The sequence below is a fragment of the Protopterus annectens genome, chromosome 14.part0, assembly GCF_019279795.1.
Source record: "Protopterus annectens isolate FY-2018-M chromosome 14.part0, PAN1.0, whole genome shotgun sequence".
Classification (NCBI taxonomy): Eukaryota; Metazoa; Chordata; order Ceratodontiformes; family Protopteridae; genus Protopterus; species Protopterus annectens.
In genome coordinates this window covers 1,088,883,591-1,088,901,763 of record NC_056748.1, presented here as the reverse complement: position 1 = coordinate 1,088,901,763, position 18,173 = coordinate 1,088,883,591, and the positions used below count along the sequence as shown (strand labels likewise).

The 18,173-nt window shown below is 38.9% G+C and overlaps 1 protein-coding gene across 1 annotated transcript in view; it reads right to left on the bottom strand.

The window, feature by feature from the left end:
- The window catches only part of LOC122788765 (protein phosphatase Slingshot homolog 2-like), a 620,674-nt gene extending 607,293 nt beyond the window's left edge, over positions 1 to 13,381 (bottom strand). Inside the window, exon 1 of the mRNA XM_044055659.1 lies at positions 13,154 to 13,381. Coding sequence (XP_043911594.1) covers positions 13,154 to 13,320 — 167 coding nt within the window. The 5' untranslated portion in view covers positions 13,321 to 13,381. The remainder of the gene's footprint in view (positions 1 to 13,153) is intronic.
- Between the last annotated feature and the right edge of the window lie 4,792 nt (positions 13,382 to 18,173).

Here is an 18,173-nt window from a genome sequence, read left to right as displayed (position 1 = left end):
TTAATTGAGTCATTAATTGGATGATTGGGTATGTTGGTTTTGTATTTAAACATGGAAGCAAGAGTGTTTTAACAGACTCTGAGGATACCAGTTTACTGGTGAAAGCGCTTAGTCTGTACCTTGCTGAAATAAAGGATTTCGCTTCGTCTTTGGTGTAGCTGCTTCCTTGTATTGCTGTGGTGGATTTTCGTGTGTTTGGTTATCGTTGTGGATCCTTGGTTTGGTGTCCAGTGAATTTTTAGATCATGTTTCATACTATTTAGAAGGCATCCTGTGATACTGTATGAGCCCATTGATGCAGTGTTCTTGGGCTTAGAGAGAGCATTAAGGACCTGTTCCCTAGTCATAGCAGGGGGTTGCTCTACTTGGTATTTCCTGAGGGAAGGTTGAGGAGGAGAGAGGGGTAAAGTTGGAGCTGAATTTGTCAGCCAGTAGGTTTGCTCTGTCTTCTAGCTAGTATAGGTATCTCCATTTACAACGAGTTCTGCACACAACTGTGTATTGCCTTTGAGGTTGTGGACATAGCTAAAAAATGCCTTGTGATTGTCCTTGGCCTGGGAGGCCAAATTTACCTGATATTTGGCTTTGGTAGACTTTGTCTTCTCAGTTGTTTGTTTAGTTTGATGAGAGCGCTTTTATCCTGCTGGGTGCTACATCTCCTAATTTTTGCCATGATATTTTGATGCATTGTACTGTAATTACTTGTCTCTGCTGTAGTCTAAGTATTGTAATCAAACATAATTTGGCAGTTAACTTCTATCTCCTATGATTCTTAATTATTATTATTGTGACATTTTCTACCCAGCTGTACAAGCTGCTATAACAGATAGTACTCAAGTTTCTCTTTGATCTAATCTAAGCAAATATTCACAGTAGGGAAAAATGGCAATGCCTTGTGAGGCAGCGGCCGCATCACCTCATTGGGGAAAAGTGCTTAATTTTTATCCTTTTCCACTCAAAAATACAAGAAAACCTGGTTCTGGGCTCTTAAATGAAAATACATAAGTTACAGGAGTTTGCAGTAGACAGAAATTGCTGGGGATCAAGCATATTTCATTGCCTTGCTGCTTGACTGCTGTTCTATTGTCTACAGAGTCTGTGGGGCCTACTACAGTCTCAGATCACTACGAGTTAAGGATCTTAACCCTGCATGCTGCTAAGTGCCTGAAACATGAGATGGTAGGTGCTGGAACAGCTTGGATAAGTAAGAAAAGGAAGAGATGTGAAAGAACAAGAAAAAGAGGATGTAGGGCTGGAACTGCTGCTAACCTAAAGGCAAACCATCACAGGCCTGCACTGCCCTCAATACTGCTTGCAAATGTGTGTTCGCTCAACAATAAGATGGACTACTTAAGGATGGAACTCTCTTCAAAGAACAAGGTGAGAGACATTTGTTTAATTATGATTACTGAGACATGAGCAATATCAGTGACAATGCAGTTAATTTAGAGAGTTTCACAGTGTATTGTGCAGACAGAAGCCAAGCACTGTGTGGAAAGGCTAAAGAGGAGGAATCTGCATTTATGTTAATAACAGATGGTGCAGTAACTGTGTGGTCATTATGTCTCACTGCTCTGAGAATCTGGAGTTTCTGTCTATAAAATTTAGATCTTTATACATTCCTAGAGAGCAAAATGGAATCTGCATAACAGTGGTGTATATCCCACCTGCTGCCAACACAAATGAGGCACTCACAAAATTCTCCCAGTCTACCTGTGGCATGCAGAATAAACAGCCTGAGTTTGCTCATGTGATAGCTGTCAGTAGTCCCCCATTACTACCAGCATGGAAACTTTCCAACAAGGGGTAGGAGTAACTTGGATTAAGTGTACACCAATATAAAGCAAGCCTACAAAGCAGTGTGGCATCCACAACTCAGCGACTTGTATCATCTTTCTATCATGCTGGTGCCTGCTTATAAACCTGCTCTGGTCAGGGAGAAATCCACAATGAAACAGATCAGGATTTGGCCTGAGGAAGCATTGTCAGCTCACTAGGATTGATCTGAGTGTACTAAATGGAGCATTTTCAAGGAGGCAGCCACAACAAACCAGCACATCAACCTAGATGAATATACTGAAGCAGTGATGGCTTACATCATAAAATGCACTGATGATGTCACAGAGATCAGAGGCATCATCACAAGAGCTAACCAAAACCCATGACTTACAAGTAAGGTCTATGATCTTCTGAAGGCACAAAATTCAGCATTCAGGCCAAATGACAAGGATGGCTTAAATATGGCAAGGGCAAACCTGAAGAAAGGCATTAAAGGAGGCTAAGAGGGAATATGGGAGGAAGGTAGTATACCACTTTGAGGACATGAGGGATAGAAGATGGTTGTGTCAGGGTATACAACAAATTACGGACTTTAAAATGAAAGCTGCACAATGTGATGATAACACTGACTTCCTAGACAGGCTGAATACCTTTTTTGGAAGATTTGAGGAGAGGAACACCACAACTGTGCAAAGATTACACACAGAGCAGTATGATGCAGTACTCAGCCTTAGCCCAATGGAAGTAAAAAGGGTGCTACAGAAAGTCAGCCCCAGAAAGGTGGCCAGTCCAGATAATATCTTGGGTATGGTGTTAAAGAGCTGTGCAGACCAACTATGTACAGTACTCACAGATATACTTAACACCTCACTTGGCCTAGCAAAGGTCCCTTCATGTTGCAAAGTAACAAATATCATCCATGTGCCCAAAAAAGCCTTACCCTCCAGCTTGAATGACTTCAGACCTGTTGCACTAACACCCACAGTTATGAAATATTTTGAGATGCTAGTTAAGAAACTCCTGTCTGCGGAACTATCATCAACTTTTGATCCACTGAAGTTTGCCTAAAGAAAAATCAGATCCATGGTTGATGCAGTAGTGGTCACATTGCATCTTGCTCTTCAGCATCTGGAGAGCAAGGACATCTATGTGAGAATGCTATTCATCAACTTTAGCTCATGCAATTGATCAATAAGCTAGTACATCTGGGCATTAGCAAACACTTCTGGAATTGGATCTTGGACTTTTTGATTAACAGGCCACAGAAGGTTTTTGTGGGCAAGAAGACCTCTATGAGCATAACATTCAACACAGGTGTTCCTCAGGGTTGTATTCTCTGCCCCCTATAGTTTATTACCCTAACCCATGACTACACAGCAAAGTTCAATACAAATAATACAAATGTTTGCTGATGGCACCACAGTCATAAGTCTCATCAGGAGAGAGGACAAAAGTGCAGACAGAAAAGAGGATAACACACTGATTGCCTGATGTGCAAGAAACAACCTTGACCTGAATGTAAGTAAAACAAAAGAGATCATAGTAGACTGCAGGAAGAGCCAAACACCCCATACACCACTCCTGAGCAATGGTGGGATGGTGGAAAGGTTATGCAGTACCAAATACCTTGGAGTTCATATCTCTGATGATCTCTGATGCACAAAGCATCAAAAATAAAATTCCCAACCTCCATGCTTGGCTCACTCACAACAAACCCGACATAACCGCCATCTTTGAGACATGGCTTAAATCCTCCATCTCAGACAGCAAAATACTCCCACCAGACTACCAGATTCTTTGCAATAACAGAACCCAGAAAAAAGGAGGTGGAGTGGCTATCATCTATCCCTCCACCCATATACTAACTCTATATACCAACCCCATCTCTACCTTTTCCAATGCCAAAATGATAATAGGCTACTTAAAACCTAAAAATTTCAAATCTATATGCATCTGCTCCATTTATACCCCCTAGGCGAAAACATCAAAACTCTAGAAGACATCTTATCTTGGTTTAGCTCCAATATCAAAATAGAAACCTATATCATTGGTGATATGAACATTAACTGGGCCTCTAAACACTGACACCCCATCCATTTCAATTAATCTATACAACTTCATCCAACTTATCAACCTTCCAACCAGGCTTAACAGAGAGGGAACTTCTGGCGCCATCATAGATTGGATACTATCTACCCACCCCCACATGGCCTCAAATGCAGGTATACTACCTGATCCTCTTAGTGACCACATACCTGCTTTCATGGACCATATATCCTCCCCCCTACAAAAACATCACCAATATACCCAAACCTGCAACCTAGCCTTCTTCAACCCTGAAATATTCTCAGAATGCCTGAAACACACTAGCTGGTCACCCGTAAAAACTCTCCCACTAGACTGTGCAGTATTTTATTTTAATAAAAACTTCCTTACTGTTTTAAATCAACTAGCACCCCTCAGATCCAAATGTATCAGAACCAATCCCTGCCCCTGGCTATACTATGAAACTAAACACATCATGCATCAGCGTGACCAAAAATGCAAACGATACCAAAAACAAAACAACACCACCTCCTTCCTAGAATTTAAACAACTGTGAAACCTAGCCAAAAAGCTAATAACTAAAAATCACAAAACCTACTACAACAAACTCCAAACCATGCACTCATCCAATCCAAACAATTTTTGGAACTACATTTCCTCCATTCTTCACCCTGGTAATAATAGCAACCCTTGCCCAGATCCCACCCTTAACAGCCTCGAAACTGCCACCAAGTTAAACTCATTCTTTATAGACTGCATAGCAAAACTATCCTCCTCTTTCCCTGACCCTGTCTCTAGCCCTCCTGACCCAACCAACCAACCTCCTCCTACCTCACTTTTCTGCCTAAAACCCATCCCCACAAACACAATAAAAAGGCTTCTCCTCAAGCTAAAACCCTGTCACAATGCACCAGACAATCTACCACCCACCTACCTAAAACTCTCCACTGAACCCATAGCCTACCCCATATCTATTCTTATAAATAGATCAATACAAGAGTCATACGTCCCAACCATCTGGCACCACACATACATCATCCCTCTACACAAAGGTGATAAAAACACAGACATAACCAATTTTAGATCCATAGCCATACTTTCCCCCTCTCAAAAATACTAGAGAAAACTGTCCATTTACAAATAATACATTACCTAACTCAGAGCAACCTCTTCTCCCATACCCAACATGGTTTTTGCCCTGGCCATAGTACCATGAATTCCCTCCTTTCCTTTCTTGAAACCATCGACCTAGCACGTGACAAGGGCTAATATGTATCATCACTGTTTTTAGATCTATCTAAGGCATTCTACACCATCTCCTACTCCATACTCCTCTCCCACATCTAATTCTTACACCTTTCTCCCTCCACCTTAACCTGATTCACCAGCTACCTATCAAACTGCCAACAAGCAGTCCAGTGGAAAGAATCTACCTCATCTTTCCTACCTACACTCACGGGTGTTCCTCAAGGCTCAGTACTTGGCCATCTACTCTTTTTAATATATTTATCAATAACTTCCACCTCTCCATTCCCGAAGCCTCTGTTATCCAGTATGCAGATGACTCCACCATCATCTGCTCTGCCTCTTCCCCCTCTGAACTACTCCTAAAAACCCAACTTGCCTTTTCCAAAACAGAATCCTGGATGCAATCAAATTACCTTGCCCTTAATACCAGCAAAACAAAACTAATGATTTTTACACCCACTAGAAACTCCACTCTTGACAGAATCCTTTTCTCCATTATAAGCCAAAATAACACCCCTCTTGAAATAGTTCCCAGTACCAAACTGCTAGGCATCATCATTGATGAAAACCTAAACTTTGACTCACACATACACTCAACTATTAAGAAAACCCATCAAAAAATTGGTCTCCTCTACAGACACAAACATTATCTCAATCCTACCTCCCGCAAACACTTGCATCTACCTTCTTCCTCTCCTCTCTTATGTACGGCACTCCCTTATTCACCAATCTCCAACTAGGCCTATGTTTCAAACTTGAATTCTGCTACCATAAAATTTGTAAATTTGCCACCAACACCAGAAATTCATCTAATCATTGCCACTCCCTACACACCCTCATTTGGTTAGAACTGCCCAACTACCTCAGATATCTGCAACCTACCACCGCACACAAGCTGAACTTCAACACACCCACAAATGGTTAGAACTGCCCAGCTACCTCAGATATCTGCAACTTACCACTGCACACAAGCTGATCTTCAACACCCCCTCGAATGGTTAGAACTGCCCAGCTACCTCAGATATCTGCAACTTACCAAGCTGATCTTCAACACACCCTCGAATGGTTAGAACTGCCCAGCTACCTCAGATATCTGCAACTTACCACCGCACACAAGCTGATCTTCAACACACCTTCACATGGTTAGAACTGCCCAGCTACCTCAGATATCTGCAACTTACCACTGCACACAAGCTGATCTTCAAACCAGCTGACTGCCCTTCCCTATCTACATCCCTAATACACTACACACCCTCCCGCTCCCTAAGATCCAAGAACCAAAATCTCCAAGTATACATACCTTCTCATCCCCCTGGCCAACTACTGCTAGCCTGCACCATAGCTAAACTATGGAACTCTCTCCCCACTGCACTATGCAACATATCTAACCACAACAACTTCAAGACCCATCTGTTCTCACACCTGTCCTCCAAATGGGAATGCCCCTCTCCTGCTTCTACCTAACCAGCCCCCAACTCATAGATCCTCTACCTCTCTCAAAGATAAATGTATATCTCTCTATCTTACTGAAAATGGTGAAATGATCTATTAGTATCTCTTACTCTCCAGTATACTATTCTCACAGAAAAGTAGCCTTTCTTATCATTCTTAATTTTTCCTTTGCAAGGAATGTTACACATGAAATCCTATGGCACACTATGTTTTTTAATATTTCGGTTACATTCTTAATGTTTCTCTACTACGTAACGTCTCTTATTTACTACTATTATCATTAATGTAAATTCTTGTGGAGCTTTTCTCCCCAGGCCTCCACTGAAAACAGATCGCCATGACCCAGTGGACTCTCACAGTTAACAAATGCAAATAAATAAATAATAAAATAAATATCTCCTGGTCAGGGAACACCTGCCACATAGTGAAAAAGCACATCAATGTCTCCACTTTTTGAGAAGGCTCAAATAGGCAAAACTACCATTGTAAACACTTTCCACCTTCTACAGAGCAGCAATTGAAAGCATCTTAACATCCAGTTTCTTAGTATGGTATGAGAGCTGATTGGTCGCAGATAAGAAATCATTGCAGAGAGTGGAGAGAGTTGCCAAGAGGATAACTGACATTAGTCTGCCCACAATCCAGGATCTTTACACATCAAGGAGCCTAAAAAGAGCCACTAAAATACTAAATGATGCAACTCATCCTGCAAACAGTCTGTTTATGAGCCTGTCATTAGGTAAAATATATTGCAGTATTCAATCTAGGACAACTAGATTCAAAGACAGTTTTTGTCTGAAGGTGATCAGACTTCTTAATTCCAACATTAGGTCTGATCACTGACAGGTCAGGAAGATGGGACTTCCCATTCACTGTGCAATATTATTTTATCTATTATTTATTAAGCCCAGCCAACCATTATAATTTATACTACTAATCCAGGTACAATATTTTTTTCCTTCAGCTGCTACTGCTATGTGCTTGTTCACCCATAATGTGGTACATGCTTCATATGCAATACTGTTACTTGAACCTTGCTGCTAGGTGTGTGTTGTTAATATCTTAACAAGTGTGTGTTTCTAGGAATACATGTAGCAATATACTTAAGTGTAGAGTTGATTTATAAGATGGGGGTAGTATTATTATATGTTGTTTTAGATTATGTCTTTCTGTTTATATGATTTCTTTTTGTCTGTCTCATGATGAGCTGATTGCATGGAATCTCATGTAATCTACACTTGCGTAGATCTAAATGACAATAAAGTTACTTTTGACTTTGACTGGTCTGGTTACTGTACACAGTGTATAGACATTTAGAGTTCACTTTGAACCAATCAGCTGGAAAATGCTTTGTATTTCTATTCCTCTGTGTATATCACATGATGCACATTAATGCAAAAGTGTTCTTATTTTAAACAAAGTGAGATGCCATGCATATAGTGAATACACAATAGCTGTGTCTACAAGGGGAGTTACCATTGCTATTATTTTTGTATCGCGTGAACTTCTACTTTCAACAATTCTGTAAATGTTTTTGCTGAGGCATATTATGTCTAACAGCTTTTCACTCATTCATATTCACCATCTGTATGCTTTTTGGCATACATATTCTACAAGGTCAAGCCAGTGCCTGAACATTAATGGTTGAAACACCACATGACTTTGGAGGTCTTGGTGGGGGAACACCAGAAGGATAACCACGGGCACATTAGGGCCCATGAACTCCCCATGAGGAACCTTATTTCTTACACAAAATTCAGGTCCTGTTTGTTAGAATGAGCAGTTTGGATGGCTTTTGCTGAAGCATTCTAGGAGTCCTACATGAACACCCCCCCACCTTTTTTCAGAACTGCATTTAGCTTAGCATTTACTTTTTAGGGAGCAGCTAATTAGTTGTAGTTGACATAGTCTCAGCTTTATTGCTGTGAAGTCTTGCTCACCTTTCATTTGGGGGTATATACTGAACATCTGAGGTTCACCTATTGCTGTCATACCTACTTATATAGGCTTGGATAATTTAACATTTATTGTTTAGAAATCAGGACACTTTAAATCCCTTTATTGTTGCATATAATGTGAACATCTTTATAAGATTTTAGAAGGATCCTCTAGACCAGCAGTGCTCAACCACCGGGCCACACAGAAACTTTTAGGCAGTGAGTGAAACAAAAAAGTGAATGTGTGTTATGTATGTGTGTCAATGTGTTTATGTTTCTGTCTGCACATGTGAGTGAATGCATGAAAGCAGAATGTATGTGTGTGTGTTTGTGTGTGTGTGTGTGTGTGTGTGTGTGTGTGTGTGTGTGTGTGTGTGTGTGTGTGTGTGTGTGTGTGTGTGTGAAAGCAGAAAAGACTGTGTATGCGTGTATGAGAGAGCAAACAGCAAGATCGATCAAGCTGTTATTTTACACTCGCTAAGCAGCATTTTGCAGTTTAGTGAGTGTAAAATAAAAATAAATGAAATGGAAAAAAGTGTGAGTGTGTGTGTGTGTGTGGAGGGGGGTGGGTGTAGGTGGGTGTGTGTGTGTGTGCATGAGAGACAGAGAGTGAGAGCGATCCGTGGCAGCAGTAGCAGCAGCATTTAAGAGGTTTGCGCACCTCTCGACCATACCTCTCAGCCTCCCTCACAATAAATCTGGACAGAGCCACAGATAATAGGGACAGATTTTAAATACTGCTCTAATAAACTGAGAAAGTTGGTAGATTCAAAAAAAGGTTTCCATTAGGTGTGTGTACCTCTCAACCATACCTCTCAACCTTTCATGCAATAAAACTAGACACAGCCACAAATAATAGGGACAGATTTTAAATATTGCTCTTAGAAACTAAAGAAAGTTGCTAGAATAAACACTGAAAACCCTGATTTCCAGTATCCTATCTTTGTGATGAGGGGGTTTTCTGCAATGACAGCAACCAAAATGAAATTACAGAGTAGACTGGACATAAGGAACACACTTCGGGTGCCATTGTCTCCAGCCACCCCTAGATGGGAACATCTTGGTGCAGGGGAAACAAGCTCAGGGATCCCATTAATTCTGTGTTATGGTGAATTGTATTTATTATGCACTTTATTATGTTTTATTGTTATGCACGCACAATGGCTAGTCCATGGAAAATTGTCTTACATGAAACTGGTTCTTGGTGCAAAAAAGGTTGGAGACAGCTGCTCTAGAGAGACAATTCTTATTGTTTTTTCTCTAGGATCAATGTTTTCATACTGATAGAGATGTGATTACATAGCTACATCTGAAAGATATCTGTCTAGGTTCCCTTACCCTAATATAGCCCCAATTCATCCTTCCCTGTCTTAAGACATTTTTTTTCTTAATTTATGGAATTAAACTTCATAAAATAGAATAAATAATTATGTTAAAGGCGATCATAAAAAGAAAAATTAAAAACACACTTTAAGGAAAGATTTACATGGAAGAGCATATTAAAGAAATCTCTATAGTTAAAATATACAAATAGTCTCGTCACTCAGGTAAAATAACTAAGAAGCTTGGCTCTCAGGTAAAATATAGTAAGGGCCTCAGCATTCAGGTAAAACATACTAAAGGCCTTGGCTCTCAGGTAAAACATACTAAGGGCCTCAGTACTGGGGTAAAAAGACATACTTTAATAATAAGACATGGCATTAACAAATAATAATAATAATAAGACATGGCATTAACAAACTACTTCATCCAGGACACTCTAAAACTCCTCCACCTACTGGATTCCACAATAACTCCAACCAGATTCCAGATGCTTTCAATAACTATTTTACTGAAGCCATTCTAAACCTTGCAAATTCTATACCACCAAGCACCACATTGCCTCTTAACACCCCTAATCCTACAACTCCTACTTTTCATTTACAACCTGTTCCTACATCCCTCATTTCTAAATTCCTTCAAAAACTTAAACCCTGCACCCCATCTGCTGTTTGCCTTCCAGCAGAATACCTACAAATAGCAGCTAAAGCCATTGCCTACCCCATCTCCATCCTTGTAAATAGAACTATCTCTGAAAGCAAAATCCCATCCATATGGAAAGTTTCCCACATTATCCCCCTACACAAAGGTGGCTCATCTACTGAGCTATCTAATTTTAGGCCTATAGCCTTACTCTCACCCATTGCTAAAATAATGGAGAAATGCATACATAGACAGCTACTTGACCACCTTATGCACAATAATCTGCTTGCCAATTGCCAACATGGCTTTAGACCATTCCACAGCACTACTACTGCTCTACTATCCTTCACCAACTCTATTAATGAAAATCGCAACAACAATACTTTCTCTTCGGCCCTATTTTTAGACCTCTCTAAGGCCTTCGATATGGTGAATCACAACTTACTCATGGAAATCCTAAAAGCCCAATCACCTGACTCACAATCACTTCTTTGGTTTAAATCCTATCTTGAAAACAGACAGCAGGCTGTCCTTTGGACAATCGGTGTACCTCAAGACTCTATTTTAGGTCCTCTTCTCTTCTCATTATTTATTAACAATCTACATACCAATATTCCACAAGCCACTTGCATCCAATATGCAGATGACTCGACATTAATTAGTTCTGCCAAATCCATTCACTCTCTCCAACTCCAAACCCAATCAGTATTAAACACTGTTGAAAAATGGTTCATGCAACACTGCCTCCTTCTGAACCCCAAAAAAACAAAGCTACTACTCTTTTCTCCTACTCCTAAGTCATCTATCCCTAACTTCACAGTAACCTCTAGCAATGGCACTAATATAGTCCCTGATACCTCTACCCACTTACTGGGAGTTACAATTGACAACTCACTTAGCTTCGATGAACACATTAATTCAACAATAAAAACTGTCAACAAAAAATTAGGCACTCTCTATAGAATCAAGCCCTTTCTTACCCCTCCAGCCAGAATTACTCTTGCACAGACCCACCTTTCCTCTACCCTCTTCTATGCTTCTGCTATTTATACTAATCTATCTAGAAAGAACATGAATAAACTTTCCACCTGTTATAACAACATAGCTAGATTTGCTACCTGTTCCCCCTATAGAACTCACCACTGTCATAACCTCAAACAATTGGGATGGCTTGAGCTGCATAATAAGCTACTCTATCAGCAACTTGTGATAACCCAAAAAATCCTCTATCACCCAATAATACACCAATCCTCACTAATCTAATCACCCCCTTCAAAAATCTCCCTACACTTCGCTCAGCTAGCAAACCTCTAGTTTCTAATGTCAAACCAAACAACAAAGCAGGGGACTCGCTCTTTTCCAACACAGTAGGTAAAAGCTGGAATCAACTTCCAACTGAATTGTCTTCACTTGCCTCCACACATCTATTCAAAAAGCATCTTAAAGAATATCTAAAGAATCATTGGCTTTGTCCCTGCTCCAGCCCTGACTGATTATACCCAATATACAAAAATTTCATAACTAATCTTGGTTCCTATTGCTCTTGCAAATATAGTGTATACTTCCCTGATAATAGTGAACTTCTACTCTCATCTGATAAAAAAAAAAAAAAAAAAAAAAAAAGGTCTTACTTCTTTTTTTTTATGAGTATCCCTTACGAAAATTGTTACTAAGTGTTTTTATTTCATGTCATTTTTTATTGTATCTAACAATTTTTTTTTGTAAACTTGTCTATTGTTATATTGCATACTTGTCTTTGTAACTTGTAGGAGCTTTTCTCCCCGGGCCTCTACTGAAAATGGACATGTATCCAGTTAGACTAGCCCGGTCAACAAATGTAAAATAAATAAATAAATAAATACTAAGAGCCTCAGCACTCAGTTCTAATCTATTAAGGGCCTCAGCACTCAGATAAAACATACAAAGGGCCTCAGCATGCAGTAAAAACATACTAAGGGCCTCAGTGCTCAGGTAAAACATGCTATGGCCATCAGTGTTCAGGTAAAACATACTAAAGACCTTGGCTCTCAGGTAAAACATACTAAGGGCCTCAATGTTCAGGTGAAGCATACTAAAGGCCTTGACTCTCATGTAAAACATATTAAGGGTCTTGGTGGTGCTCAGATAAAAAATACTAAGTGTCTTGGTGTTTTGCTAATGCATACTAAGGGTCTTGGTGCTCAGGTAAAACATACTACAGGCCTCGGAGTTCAGGTAAAACATACTAAAGCTCTTGGTGCAGAGGTAAAACATACTAAGGTCCATGGTGCTCAGGTAAAACATACTAAGGGTTGTGGTGTTTGGGTAATACATACTAAGGGCCTTATCACTCAGGTAAAACATACTAAGGGCCTCTGTGTTCAGGTAAAACATACTAAAACTCTTGGCGCTCAGGTAAAACATATTAAGGTCCACGGTGCTCAGATAAAACATACTAAGGGTTGTGGTGTTTAGGTAATACATACTAAAAGCCTTGTCACTCAGGTAAAACATACTAAGGGCCTCGGTGTTCAGGTAAAACATACTAAAGCTCTTGGTGCTTAGGTAAACCACACTAAGGTCCTCGACACTTAGGTTCTACACCATATTTCCTCCTGTAAAGACAAGTACTGAACTGGCTGATTTACCAACTGATTGAGGCAGCAGATATTTATAACAGGTAAACTGTAACACCGGGATACTGCATTCGTATTTACGAAAAGAAAATCTGTTTCGTTTGCTCTACTTACACATCTCCTAAGAAAAGGTTAGGCCACACCTCATTGACAGGGTTAAAGGGAACTCGACCTTCATTCAGGATCTCTTCCAGCTCCTTCACACTTGGAGTCTCTGTATGTATACACAAGTCTTTGGGATAAGTCAGCAAAAGCGAGGAAGGTGGGCTGGCATCAGACATTTTAATATGTAAATCTTATGATCAGTAAGGTTGTGTTTAGAGTTCTTTTTTCCCAGCTGGTCTAACTCAGTCACAAGTAACGTCTGTATTCCTGTTACACTGCTGAGACACCAGTGACAGATTTCAGCAGCTGCCTGTCTGTCAGTTCTTGTAGTTATTTGTGCTACCACTATTACATGACATTGTTTTCAGCCAAGTCCTATTTTTTAACAGTACAGCTAAAAATCAGGTCTCTAATAGTTTCTAATAGTGTGTAGTTCTTGTGTTAAAGGATTATTTGGAAAAGATATGGAATGTTCAAAGAATCAAGGCAGGAGTATGGTTTCATATAGGAATTGCTATAGTGTAGTTTACTGGACAGGGGAATGTAGCATTTGGTTAAAGTCTTCAATGAGTAGCTGAAGGGAGAGGTAAAGGGAAAAGGTGAAAATTCAAGCAACTAACTTAGTAGTGCTTTGCAAAAATATCCTTTGTAGAGTTTTAAATAAACTTCATTTTCAGTTTTAAAGCTCTGTGCTTGCTTTTGTTCCATGGAAAATCACACCTGAATTTAGCCACAAGCATGGCTGATTTTTTTTAGATTACATACCTGTTTAATTGTTTGCTGATTGTTTTCTTAGTACATTTGTCTGTTAGTTGTTTGCCTGAGAAAAAAAAATGATTCTGTAATTTAAACTAATTCAGATTATTCAGACCACCTGCCTCATCTATGCAATAATTTTCTTTATAAAATGGGTGACCCGTACAGCGGCACCCTGATTGGAGAATGAATGTTCCAGTAGGGAGTTCATGTACAAGTAATGCCTGCTGAAAAACAAGTCCACCACTTCATGCAGTGTATTGAGGTACAGTGAAGCTCGGACTGAAAGAAAGCTAATGGACACTATTATTTTATACTTGCTAATCAGTGGTTTTGTTGTTTAGCGAGTGTAAAATTAAAAAGAAAATAGAAAACTGTGTGTGTATATGTTTGTATGTGTGCATGCAAGTGAGAGTGAGATCCATCAAGACATTATTTTACACTCACTAATGCTGTTTAGCGAGCATAGAAATACAAATAAACAGAAAGTTAAAAATAAAAATGATGTGTCTGTATGCATGACTGAAAGTGAAAGTGATATCGATCAAGCCATTATTTTACACTCCCTAAGCACTGCTTTTGCTTTTTAGAGAATGTAAAAGTAAAAGAAACATTTAAAAAAAGAAAGAAAAGTGTGTGTGCCTGCATGTATGTTTAAGCTTCTGACTGTGTGTGTGTGAGAGCATGCATGCATGTGTGCTTGCATGCATGAAAATGGAAGTATCTGTGTGTGTGTGTGTGTGTGTGTGTGTGTGTGTGTGTGTGTGTGTGTGTGTGTGTGTGTGAGAGAGTGAGAGTGATCGACCAGTGGCAGCAGCTGTTAAGAGGCATGCGCAACTCTCAACCTCTTAGCTCAAGAAATCTGAATAAAGCTTAAAGTAAAGGGAGGAGCTTACCTCTCAAATGTCCAGATTTTTACAGAATGCCTAGATTTTTGCCTACTATTTATCAGATTGTGCCTTATAAAATTTGTGGTTTTCTGGCAAATTGTATAGGACTTGAAGTCATTAAATGGTGACATACATTTGAGTTTTAGACTTCATATCCTTTAGAAAATGCATGTCAATACAAACCTTGTTATTCTAGCAACTTTCTAAGTTTGTAAGAACAATATTTAAAATCTGTCTCTAATTTTAGACTTTTGTCTTCCATTATTCTGTAATGTGTCCAGAATTATTGAACTTAGAGGTTGACAGGAGCAGGGTGAGCAAAGGCCTAAAAATATCAACAGATTTTAAAGATTGCTGATATAAAATTAGGGAATCGCTAGAAGAAAATGATTTCTTTTAACATGCATTTTCTGAAGGAAATACTGTCTGAACCTCTGATTTATTTCATTATTTAGTGACTTGAATCCCCAATCATTGGCAATAAACCACAAATATGATGGGTAAGGGACCAAAGGATATGGTAAATATCTGGGCATTTTTTTTTTTTGAAAATCTTATATTGTGGATGTAAAATTCTTCCTCCAATGTCATTTACATAAAGTTCAGCAAGTTTGAACCATTAGGCGTAGGCACTATTTTACATAAAAAATATAAAATGTAATAATATAGTAATACAAATGAATAAGTAAAACGTAGCAATTTTAGTGACAGCCCATTCTCTAAGCACAATAATGCCCTCCAGGGTGTCTGTTACTGTGTAAATAATGCCCTTCCAGGGGTGTAGACCTGGGTGGGTGTTATTTACACAGTAATATACACATGTCCCCCTCTCTCTCTCTCTCTCTCTGTCTCACTATGTCAGTTACATGTCCTGGAAAGTGGACACCAGCTGTATGTTTTGAATCAGAGTATAATGACCCCAGCATTAGTTTAATAATTAAAATCTGTAAGAAGTGCCTTTTTCCTGAGGAAACCTATGAGTTTACTTAACCTATAACATTGCTCTTTTCAGCTACTAATATCTCCTTACTCCCTACCATCCATGCCCTGAATCCCATTACTCCGTAATATTTCAAATGTGATGTAAAGCTGAAATATACTCATGTGAATGCTAAAATCTGCATTTCTCTTATAATTGTTGCTACATCTGTTAAGTGCAACTGTACATTTTTGTTACATACTGTCACTTTCTGTTCTGTTTTTGACATGTACAACTTAATGTCTCTGTGTTATGTTTTTTATTATTCTTTTGCAAATTATTTCACCCAGGCAGCACCTGCAAATTGTCAGTTGTGGTAATCAAATGTAAAATAAAAATATAAAATAAAATAAAACATAGGGTTCTATGCTGACAACATCATCATGGGGTTTCCTTTCCTTTTCTGCATGTAGCAGTGGCTACTGGCTTTACATTCTCTTGACAAATAGCAGGGCTTACAGCAATATACTTCATGACCATCTGAACAAAAGTATTTGTAAATTAATCACTTACTAATTAGAATGCATAAAACAGTGTGTAGTACCTTTAAGAAGTGTTTCAAGGTCGGCACGTGCATATAAATAGCTAGCACGTGCTAGTTTCAGTGCTATTTTGAAAGTGCAGCCAGAGAGCGAGCATGTATGAGTGTAATAGCTAGTTTGTTTATAAATTTATCTTAGTTAAATTTATTAAGCCTCAATCCTGATGTGTTTTGTACATAATAAAGCTGCTTGAACAGAACCCACAAAGACTCGTCTAGTTTATCCTGACTGGACCAGCGACATGGTGTCAAAACCGGGATTTCAGAGATTACTTTTCAGAGCTATGAGGTGCAGAGATAACAGTGAAGGTAAACTAAGAGAAATGAGCATGAAAAAGGGCCAGAAATGAACCAAAGGTAATGAAAACTTGCACAAACTATTTATTTTATAAAAAAGATAAAACGGAGAATTACAAGGGTACAAACAGGATTATTAAACAAGCGAGAGGCACAAAAGGTTTATTAATTAAACAAGATGTTTAAAATTAAGATATTTGATAAAACGATTATCAGAAATGCACACAAAAGGTTTGGAATTAACTCAGAATTGCAAAACGAGCATGTTTAAAGCAAAATGGGCATGTTTAGAGTAAAACCAGCATGAGAAAAGTATAATGGTATGGAAAAGATTAAATGATCAAAACAAATATAATAAGGGCAAAAAGGGCACATTAAGCATAAATAAAACAAGGCGACTGCATTTTTTTTTTGGCAAAGTACTGTGTTTTGGCATAACTACTATTTCACATTGTATTCAGGAGATAACTAGAGTTTTTCGAAGTATCTCAAAGTGTGTAAAAGTGCTTACAGTTTATACTTATTACTATGCATTTATTCTGAAGAGTTTATTTGTGTGCAAAGTGCAACTATTTTGTGAAGTACAATCAAAATACAGCCATTTCGAAAAGTTTCTTCTGCTGGGTGTGTCTATTCGCAAAGTACTACCATTACAGAGTGTTTCTTAAACTGTAAAGAGTTATTTAGCAAAGTATAGCCATTTTGGTGGAAGTTTCAGTGTGCTGTGTACTGGATATTTGCAAATTGCAGTTACTTTGAAATGTTTCTTACTCTAAGCTTCTTCTGCCAGTTTATCGCACAGTGCAGCTATTTTGAAATGTTTCTTATACTGATAAGAGGTAACTTTTGTGGTACATACATATACATGGGTCTATATTATAACATCAAATTTTATAAAGTTCGAATGTTATAATATCAAACCAGTTTTGTCGAACGCTGAAAACAGTGAAGGTGCAGGACACCGAATTCTTTCCCAGGGAAAAAATTCGGTGGGCCATTGCTGTGGCTTCGCTGTTTTCAGCATTCAATATGTTGGAGTGTTACGGGTCGGGTTCAGGTAAGTGTGAGATTGTGTGTAGGTTAGGGTTAGGGGGCGGGTTAGGTGAGTTAGGGTTAGGGAGTGGGTCAGGTAAGTGTGCGGTTGTGTGTAGGTTAGGGTTAGGGGTGGGTTAGGTGAGTTAGGGTTAGGGCGCGGGTGAGGTGAGTGTGCAATAGTGACGACCTTAGAGTTAGGGTTGGGTTAAGGTAAGTGGATAGCTAGTAGTGTATGTAAAGTTTAGTTTAGGTTTAGGTGTAGGATTTTAAGTGCATGTGTGTGGATTTCTGTTTTTTTGTGCGTGTTTGTGCTGTGTGTATGTTTCTCGGAATAGCGATTTTTTTTTTTCCCTGTGAACAAAAATCACTATTCTGACTGTTCGATGTTTGTGGATTTCGATGTTTAGGGTTCGATACTATAACATTCGTTCTATGTAGATTTCGATGTTATAATATAGACCCCATATACATACATACATACAAATATTTCAACCACAGGCATTAATGCCCTTCTAGTTTGCCACTATACCA